Consider the following 10,765-nt stretch of genomic DNA (forward strand, 5'->3'; position numbering starts at 1 on the left):
TTAAGCCCATTTTACACGTATTCGTTTGATAATGTGTGGGTAAATCTTTACCCCAAGCAATGGAGTAAATTTCGAGTTAAACAAATGTACTGGGTGATGGTAACTGATTATAACACAGGCGCTATAATGAAAACCCTTAGTGCAAATCAAATAGGCATTTGGATTCTGGGTCTGATATTGGCGTTTTGGAAGGGCAATGTATTCCATGTAAAATAGATTTAATTATGAATATTTCATGTCTGTTTCATTATTCTATATTTATTATTGACTTTCTTATTTGAGTTTAGACTCAACGAGAATAATCTTCAAGATTCAGGAGTGAAATGCCTCTTTAAAGTTCTGGAGAAAAATGATTGCAAAGTACAGACACTTGAGTGAGTAATTTCTGTTTAAATATCGACGGAACAACCAGAGTTCTTTATCATCAAGAATTCTCATTACCCTGGTAATGATGATTGACCAATCTCATTTGTCAATTTGTATTAGGACGAAAATAATTTAGAAACAGAGAACATGCAATTTTCTTGAGCAGTTTTTGCCCCACGATTTTGGAATTCCAGTATAGTTATTTGCAATTGGTGTATATTTAAGCACGTGCATTGATGTTTTATAAAATCTGTTTTTTTAATCACTCTAGGTTAAAGTCAAATGCTCTCACAGATGATTGTGCAGCAAAATTGGTCTCCGCCATCAGTAAAAATGGTTCACTGATGGAGCTGGACCTGAGTAACGATAATCAGCGCAGTGAACAGTCCAACAGACTGACTGACAAATCCGTTCCCACATTTCTCCAGCTCTACCAGACTAGTACGAATCTGAAGGAAATTAGGTGAGTTTCTTTGTTAAAATATATTAATTAAGAGTAACATATTTTCCTATCTTAGTTTTCATAGATGTGTTATAGGAAAAGTCTTTAGTTGTGGAAGATTTGTTTCTTTCACATTTCAAGATTCTTAAACATATTTACATTGAATGAATTTAACAATGTCGCTATTCGCAGTAAATGGAACAGTTCACTCAATTTTGGTAACTTGTTTATTTTTTTTTCAGGTTGCAAAACAATCAATTCTCTGCAAACAGACGTCACATTTTGAAGTCACGAACTGCATCTAGTCATTTGACTATAATTACAGAATGAAGGATTACCGACCATGATTTGTTTTACGTAAAAGTAAGAGTAATGTTTGAACAAGTTGTCGGGGCGTTACCCCAGAGTCAGAGAGAGATGCAGTACTGAAACAGGGCCTTTGGTCCACTGAGTCTGTGCTGACCATCAACCACCCATTTATACTAATCCGACATTAATCCCATATTCCCTACCACATCCCCACCATTCTCCTACCACCAACCTCCATTAGGGGCAATTTACAATGGCCAATTTACCTATCAACCTGCAAGTCGTTGGCTGTGGGAGGAAACCAGAGAACCCAGCAGAAACCCACACAGTCACAGAGAGAACCTGCAAACCCCATACAGGCAATACCCAAAATTGAACCCAGGTCGCTGGAGCTGTGAGGCTGAGGTGTCAACCACTGCGCCACTGTGCCGATCCCGAGTGCGATGAATAAGCATATAGAGACATGTTGTTGAAGCTTTTCGTCTTCAGACCCCCATTTTCGTCCCTGAAAAGTGCCCATTCTACCTCAAATTACCTTGGAAGGGTATTGTATCTCACAAATTTGAGTGACAGGTAAAGTTAGCTGTTTCACACTTCTACAATGCAGCAGCAACATGTGAGGTGTCCGCCACTAACAAGATGCTTCAGTCAAGCTAAAAATACATCCTGCCTATCACACAAATGAGTCATGACATATATGAATTTCAATGCCAGTGTGATGCTAGGTATGTGGGCCTTACGCTCCAAAGACTGGTACATTGTATCAAACAATATGTCCCTTCTACTGTTCACGAGGGGAAAGCTGCAAGCTGTACCCAACCAGCCCATGCTTGCAAAACATAAAATGCAGTTTCCAACATTAAGTGCGATTCCACAGTTGGTCAACATTTGCTAAATAAGCCGTAGTGGGCTAGGAATTCTGCTGACAAACAATTTATGATAGTCAGTAGGGCTCGCAGAATGGCGCATTTGTGTGTACTGGAAGCTACAGATATTAATATACAGGGCCCTCTTCTTTCCAGACAGAAAGAACATGGACACACATTGCGCCTGTTTCAGCTGAACAAAATAAGGGACAGCCATTCGTTGGTTCATTCCTCGGAGCAATGCCTTGACCAATCAGAGTCAAGCTGCCTGGTTTAAATTTTAAACAAAGCTTGGCAGTCAACTGTCAGTCACTGTAAACTGTTGCATTCTCCATGGCAACGCCTCTACCACTCAGAGTTCATTTGCCAAGCAATCAACACTCACTTCTCATGCAGTATAAGTTATTGATTTCCCTTGCATTTGTTATTCTCAGGTATTGTCCTGATGAGTGCAAGACGAAAAGCTTTGACAACATGTCTCGATTTTCAGCAATTCTCAGCTTCAGTACTACAAAATGACTATTAATAAGCACATAGGTAAACGAGTGCAGGAGTTTCAATTCCCACTGTGCTGTCTCAAACACGCCGTTCAGATGAAATAGTGAGTTACACGTACTTCTTTCGATGTATTGTGCTATATTCACTGTTCACAATACAGCTTCTGCTACATGAGGGAAATCAACTGCAGAATGAGTGATAATTTTTTTTCTGAGCACCTCTCTCCAGTCTGCAAGCATGAACCGGAGCTTCTAGTCACTTGCTAGTTTAACTCTCCATTCTAATCCCACTCTGGCTTTTCTCTCCTTGATAACTGAAGCCAATCATGATCCAGCTAATCTCAAGGAACACCACCTTATCTTTCCATTAAGAATTTTGCAAATTTAGGCAAACAACATAGAGTTCCACAATTTCAGATCATAAACACTGCTGCCTTTGCTTACAGCAGCATGTGCTGGTAATGATTCTGTTATCTCCATGAGGAGTATCCCACTGGATATTATGACAGGAGTCAGAGCTGAAGCTCAGTGATCAGTGTTCGAAGCCTGCACCTTGTGACTCAGAGGCTAAAACCTTACCAAGAATTTGAAGTCCTGAAGCGAGGACTAAGAAATAATAAGCTGTTAGTGGGGTCAGACAAAGATGTTTTGCAATTATGTCTAATTTAGATTTACAGTGCATGTACGTAAACACATGGAATATGGTAAATAAGGTTGTTGAGCTGCAGACACAAACAGCCACATGCAAATAAGATGGTGTGGTGATGGTAGTGTAATGGCGCAAAATATGGCATGAATGTGTACTAATAATTCCTACATACAAGCTGTTCAGGAAAGATATGGAAGGACCGAATGAAGGATGGCGGGTTGTAATGATTAAGGAGAATATTGCAGTGCTGGAGAGAGAGGATGCTTTGAAACGGTCAAAGACAGAAACTATTTTGCTAGATTTAAAAACAATAGAGGATCCATTGCACGACACATGTATTGTATAGACCACGAACTAATGAGGAAGTCACATTTTCAGGGAAATGACATAGATGTGTAAAAACTATAGACTCATGATAATATAGGCATTTAATTATCCTAACACAGACAGAGATAGTAATAGTGTAAAGGACAAAGCTGTTTTTGAAATGTGCCAAGGGACATTTTCTTGATCAGTATGCTTCCGGCTCAGTGAGGAAGGTGTCAGTGCCTGATCTGATTGTGTGGAATGAGGTGGGTCAAGAGAATCAAGTGTCAATAGAGCAACATTAAAGAAGCAGCTTTTATCGTAGCAAAAGGTTTAGGTTAGCCATGGAAAAGGACAAGGAGAAATCTGGAGTATAAGTTCTTAATTGGAGGAGAGCCAATTTCAATGGGGTGAGAATGGAACTGCACAAGGTTAATCAGAATCAAAAACTGGCAAACAATATTGTCACAGAACAATGACAAACATTTGAAGAGGAGATGGTTTGGGAAAGTGGAGGTACATTCCCACGAGGTGGACGGTAGGGCAAACAACGCCAGAGTTCCCTGTATGACACAGGAGATAGAAATCGTGGTGAAGCAGAGAAAAAATGTGAGTGACACGTCAGGTTGATAATACAAGTGGGAACCAGGCTGAATGTACAAAGGTCAGAGGAGAATTGAATAAAGATATCAGAGAGGCGAGGAGAGAGCATGAGCACAGATTGGCTGCGAGTAGAAAAGGGAATCCAAAAGTTTTCTGCAACCACATAAGTAGCAAAAAGATGCTAAGAGGAGAGGTGGAGTCGATTAGGGATATAAAAGATGGATTTACGCTTGGTGGTAGAGGCCACTTTTGAGGTACTAAATGAGTATATCTTTTTATTTGTTTTATTTGTTCGGGGTTGTGGGCGCTGTTGGCTAGGTCCGCATTTTTTTCCCATCGAACTTGCCTTGGAGAAGGTGGTGGTGAGCTGCCTCTTGAACTGCTGCATTCTTGGGGGTGTAGGTATCCCAACAGTGCTGTGAGGAAGGCAGTTCCATGATTTTGACCCAGTGACAAAGAAGGAATGGCGATATAGTTCCAAGTCAGGACAGTGTGTGGCTTGGAGGGGAACTTACAGGTGATGATGTTCCCATCCATCTGCTGCCCTTGTCCTTCTCGGTTTTAGAGGTCACGGGTTTGGATGGCGCTGGCAAAGGAACCTCCATGAGTTTCTGCAGTGCATCTTGTAGATAATACACACTGCTGCCACTGTGCGTCAGTGATGGAGGGAGTACATTTTGAAGGAGATGAATGGGTTGCCAATCAAGCGGGTACTTTGTCCGGGGTTATGTTGCATTTCTTTAGTGTTGTTGGAGATGCACCCATCCAGGCATGAGGAGAGCATTCCATCAAAGTTCTGACTTGTGCCTTGTGGCAGGCATTGGGCAGACATTAGGTGAGTTAGTCACCGCAAGATTCCCAGCCTCTGGTCTGCTCTTGCAGGCACAGAATTTATGTGGATGGTCCAGTTCAGTTTCTTGTCAATAGTGACCCCAGGATGCTGATAGTGGAGTTTCAGCGATGGAAATGCAATTGAATATTAAGGGGAGATGGTTAGACGCTCGTTTATTTCAGATGGGTTATTGACTGGCATCTGTGTGGCGCCAGTGCGGCTTGCCACTTATCAGCCGAAGCCTGGATATTGTCCAGGTCTTTCTGCATATCAACACGGGCTGATTTAGTATCTTCGGAGTTGCGAATGGTACTGAACATTGCGCAATCATCAGCGAACATCCCCACTTCCGATCTTCTGATGAAGGGAAGATCATTGATGAAGCAGATGAAGAAGGTTGGACCGAGGACACCACCCTGAGCCACTGCTGCAGTGATTTCCTGGGATTGAGATAATTCACCTCAAGCAACCACAACCATCTTCCTTTGTGCCAGGCATGACTCAAACCAGCGGACAGCAACCCCCACCCCGTCCGCCCGATTCCCACTGACTCCAGTTTTGCTAGCGTTCTTTGATACCATACTCAGTCAAGTGCTGCCTTGATGTCAAGCACAATCACTCTCATCTCGCCTCTGGAGTTCAGCTCTTTTGACCGTGTTTGGACCAAGGCTGTAAAGACGTCGGGAACAGAGTAGTATTGACGGAATACAAACTGAGCATGAGCAGGTTATTGCTGAGCAAGTGCCCCCTGATAGCACTGTCAACGACACCTTCCATTCCTTTGCTGATGATTGGGAGTAGACCATTTGGGCAGTATTTGGCCTGGTTAGAACTTTTTTTGCACAGGAAATGCCTGCGAAATTTTGCACACTGCCAGGTCGATGCCAGTGTTGTCGCTGCACTGGAAGAGCTTGATTTTTGGTGTGGGTAGTCCTGGAGCACAAGTATTCATTATTATTGTCGGGATGTTGTCAGGGCCTATAGACCTTGCAGTATCCAATGCCTTCAGCCGTTTCTTGATATCACGTGGAGTGAATAGGATTGGCTGAAGACAGGCATCTGTGATGCTGGGGACTCAGGAGGAGGCGGAGATGCATCATCCATCGCCCTGTCTGGTTGGAGATTTATGTAAATACTTCAGCTTTGTCTTTTACACTGTTGGGCTGAGCTCCCCCTCTGTCTTTGAGGATTGCGATATTTGTGGAGCCGCCTCATGCTATCAGTTGTTTAATTGTCCACCAACATTGACAGCTGGATGTGGCAGGAATGCAGAACTAAGATCTGATCCGTTGGTTGTGGGATTGTCAGCCCTGCCTATTGCATGCTGCTTCTGCTGTTTAGCATGCAATCCTCCTGTGTTGGAACTTCAACAGGATGGCATATCATCTTTAGGTCTGCCTGGTGTTGCTCCTGACATGACCTCCTGCAATCTTTTTCTGCCTTTACCAAGGTAGATTCTGCGAATGTCACAGTAAAATATTCAGTAGTCGAGATGTGGATGGGTGAAAATTAATAAACAGGATGTGTTTGAAAACCTGGCTGAAGATGAAGATGATAAATCACCAGGACAGTATGAGATGCATTCGAGGATGCTATGGGAAGTAAGGATGGAAACTGGGAGAGTTAATGGCCATAATTTTGTAATCCTCCGTTGATATTGAGGTTGGTCGAGAGCACAGGGTAATCGCAACTGATACACTATTGATCAAAAATAAGTGTAAGGATAAACACGGGAACTTCAGGTCACTCAAGTTAAACGTGGTGGTGTGAATGCTTTTTGAAACGTTAATCAGGACTAAATTAACGTTATTTGGACAATTAATTGATGAAAGCCAGCATAGGTACGTGATACAAAAATCTAATTTAACTAACTTGATTGAGTTTTTTGTTTGATGTGGTAACAACATGGGTTGGTGAGGGGCACTGCTGCTGATCTGGCGTATATTGACTTCCAAAAGTCGTTTGATAAAGTGTTGCATAATAGACATGGCAGCAAATTCGAAGTCCATGGAATAAAATGGAAAGTGGCAGCTTAGATATGAAATTTGCTGAGTGACTAGAAATAGAATAATAGTGAAGGTTTCATTTTTGGACGGTAGGTGTGCATGTACTGTTGTTTTCCAGGTGTCAGTACTGAGGTAACTGCCTTTTTTGATACACAGTAATGACCTCAAAATGAAGGGCACAATTTCAGAATTTGTGGATGACACACAGCTCAGAAGTGTTATGAACAGTGGTAAGGATGATGATCGGCTTCAGGAGGACATAGAAAGGCTGGTGGAATTGATGGACATGTGACAAATGAAAAATATGCACAGAAGTGTGAATTGGTACATTTTGGAATGATGATCGAGGTCAGGAAATGTAAAATAAAGGTAACAATTATAAAGTGGGTGCAGAATCAATGACACCTGTTGGCAGAGGTGTACAAATCGTTAAAGTTGGGAAAGCAGTTTGAGAAGGTGGTTAAAATTACTTGCATGAACAATTATGAATTGAGGTATAGAACACAAAACAAGGAAGTTATGATAAACCTTCATAAAATTCCTTTCGACCTAATTGGGAGCATTATACCCAAAACTTGACACCTCACTTTCGGAAGGAAGTGAATTCCCTCTATTTTAGAACAAGTGATTAAAGAAGAAAAGAAGCTTGAGATGATTTAATAAAAGTGTTCACAACCATGGGGTGTCTTGGAGTAGAGAGAAACTATTCCCATGATTGAGGCGATTTAAGGCCATCAGCAACTTAACCAACAGCAACATGAGGTAAAACCTTTTTTGTGCAGGGAATGGCCAGGCTCTGGAATTCACTTGCTTAGAGTGTGGTGGAGACATATTCAATTGTGGTTTTCAAAAGGGAATTGGATATGTACCTGAACAGAGGGCTATGGGGATAATTTATCGCAGCAGGGTGGGGGGGTGGGGGTGGTGGAGCGGGCTGGTGGTGGTATCTGCGTTGCTGTTACAGACAACTGGCATGGACTGAACGGGTCGCGCTCCCTCCTTCAATTCTGTAACCATTCTATGATTACATTATTCTAATACGGAAATATTCCCAGGAGTTCCCCGATCTAATTCAGTTCCAATCATAAAGGTATGCTTTCAATGTTTATTATTTCAATAATCTTGTGATTTGCTATTACTTTGGTACACAGTAACAAAGTTATTGATAATTTGGCTTGTAGAGATGTTGGCTTCACTGGTGCCATGGGATTTCTCTGAAGGAGCTGGTTAATTAAACTTGAAGCTCTGCTTCACCGGCATTATTCAAAGGGCATAACTAAGTTCAAAATGTGGAGATCAACAATTACAATGTAGATGGGACATATATAAGACTTCCAATATATTATAAAATCATCCCAGTTAAGAATTATTTAACATAATATTAAAAAGGACGATGATTTCAATGGAGACTGAAATGAATGTGTCCACTAATTTCACTTCTGCAGGGATTCTGAATATTACAGGTGTTAAAACGTTTTTTTCTCATTTACATTTGTTAAATTTTAAGAATTTGTGTTGTAAAACTGAAAAGTGTTCCGTAGATGCTGGGACTTTGGGCGTTACCTTTTTAAAGGATTTCATCAGAAGGTTTGGACTGAGTTTGAGTGGTAACCAGTAACTGGAAGGCACCTGTTTTCAAATAAAGTAAAACAGAAGGAATCGCTATGGACTTGGACAGCTGTTTACAAAACATTGAGAAGCCAAGCTTCTGGTTGTCAGGAGGCTTGCTTTCTGGAAAAAAGCTTTATTTTAATTTGAACAGTTAGAAAATACAGTTGCTTCTTTACCTGCCAGGAGAAGACAGCTCACCTCTTTCTCTTGAGAAGCAATCCTGCATCAAGTGTGTTTCCAATATCCCCCTGCATTTGAAGAAACCCTGCATCGAATGTGTGGGGACGAAAATCTTGTTGCTGCATTCCTGCTGTAAAACCTATTAGAGCCTTCTGTAGCTGCATCTCTTGGAAAGCCAACCTAAACTGATCATCAACATCACCTGGGAAGAACGGTTCCAGGAAGATCCCATTGACAGCCATCTAGACGCAATTGGGTCGCCTAAACAAAACAAAGGACATCTTTCCATACCTCTTTTCAGCCTGTGTTTTTTTAAGTCCTTCTATTTCTTTGTAACAGCTATCAACAATAATGCTTTATATTCTTTTTCCAGTTAACCGGTGTGTATGTTTGTCTGAAAGGGCTAGGAGAAATAAGGGCTTTAATATTTTCATGTGTGTGCATGTTTCACTTCGTTTTTGGGTAAGAATTCATTTATAATAAACTAATAATTTTGTTCTTGATCAAAGAAACCGGGTTGGAGTGTTTACTCTGGGAGAAAAACAGTATATCGGTCAGTGGGACATTTTAAATACATGTTGTGACCGAGGGAGACGTCTATACACGTCAACGTCTCTAAACCCAGCAGCTCAGGATACTATGACAATTTGCTAAATGCAGTCTTCGCAGCCTGTGCGGGTCCAATAACCACGAGTACTATGACGCTCTATCGATCCATTAGCATCAGTGTTCTTTAAAGGTATACTGACCTTCCATACGCCCAATAGCCTCTAGTGTTCAGCCCCTCTGCATATCCACAGGTATGCAGACCATTTGTAAGTCCCAAGATATTCTAAAGCTTCAAAGGCTCAATAACCCAGTTTTTTATGTTACTCTGCATACCCGGTAGCTCAGAGTACGCTGATGGTTGAACATTCCAGTACACCACCCATTACAGGGAGCATGGAACATTTCCAGGCCCAGAATTGCAATTTACAGAGATTGAACTGGCCCCATAGTCAAAATACCTGAACAATCGACAGCCCTAGTAACAAGCGAAGTGAGGTTCTCTGGATATCGCATTTTAAAAATTATTCTTATTCATTCATGGGATATGGGAGTCGCTGGCCAGGCCAGCATTATTTTCCAACACTAATTGCCGTTGAGAAGGTGGCGGTGAGCTGCCTTCTTGAACCGCTGCAGTCCATGTCAGGTAGGTACACTAACAGTGCTGTTAGGAAGGGAGTTCCAGGATTTTGACCCAGCGACAGTGAAGGGATGGTGATATAGGGGTAGGAGAGGTGCTGCTCTGTGATGATAATGCTGGTATGAAACGGCTCTTCATTTACTTCTCAAGGAAGATTAATAAGCATCAAAGAAAGTATTCGACCATTGAGGAAGAGTGTTTTTTTATGTCCTGTACTGGCTCTTCAATATTTTTATGTAGACCTCAACTGACTTGTGTTTCTAGAAAGGTTCTCAACAAAGAGGTTCAGGTTATTTCATTAGTGGTTAATGTTAAAGCGATTTACGTCAAACATGTTCCATGTTACATGAAAAAGCAATGTAATTGCTGATGCTCTGTGCAGAGTGCAAAAGAAGGGTGTAAGACTAAAGGAAGGTTCTGAGTTATGTTAAATCTATTCGATGATGTTTGAATTCTGATAATCCTTATTGTCACATTCACTTGGTTTTCTTATTGGTTAAGCTCTTATGATTTTGTAAATTCGAAAAATGTGATTGTAGAATATGAAAATGCTGACTGTATGTAGGAACCTACCCAGTGAAATGTTTATGATGTAGAAAACTTGCTGAATTTCTGAAGTATTGCAAATAAAGCCTTATCATGGTAAAGATCTTTTTTTCCCAAAAGGGATGTGTGCTGGGTTCCGTGATTGCAAAGCTGTTCTTTTTTAAGGTAGAGCCTAATCGAAAGGATAGCTAAGAATGCAGCAGGGATGGAACCTAAAAACTGAAACAGAACTGAAAAATAAACTCCCACTTTCCAAGTAAATGAACACTGGTTGCAACCAGATAAACAGAAGCAGAGTCTTACCCAGATCAGGCAGAACAGGAAGGACTAGAGCGCAGGCAAGCATAAGAAAATGATGGCTGACTC

The 10,765-nt window shown here is 41.4% G+C and overlaps 1 protein-coding gene across 5 annotated transcripts in view; it reads left to right on the forward strand.

Moving 5' to 3' along the window:
• LOC137385141 (NACHT, LRR and PYD domains-containing protein 3-like) overlaps window positions 1-10,491 on the forward strand; it is a 72,424-nt gene extending 61,933 nt beyond the window's left edge. For 3 of the 5 annotated variants that reach the window (XM_068060005.1, XM_068060003.1, XM_068060004.1), the window contains 3 exons: window positions 288-374; window positions 638-829; window positions 1,051-7,779. In XM_068060005.1, coding sequence (XP_067916106.1) covers window positions 288-374; window positions 638-829; window positions 1,051-1,138 — 367 coding nt within the window. In that variant the 3' untranslated portion in view covers window positions 1,139-7,779. Of the gene's footprint in view, window positions 1-287; window positions 375-637; window positions 830-1,050; window positions 7,780-8,670 lie in introns of those variants that run through there. The other 2 variants (XM_068060008.1, XM_068060007.1) reach the window with 2 other exon arrangements.
• Window positions 10,492-10,765: the final 274 nt, after the last annotated feature.

The sequence above is a fragment of the Heterodontus francisci genome, chromosome 28, assembly GCF_036365525.1.
Source record: "Heterodontus francisci isolate sHetFra1 chromosome 28, sHetFra1.hap1, whole genome shotgun sequence".
NCBI lineage: Eukaryota > Metazoa > Chordata > Chondrichthyes > Heterodontiformes > Heterodontidae > Heterodontus > Heterodontus francisci.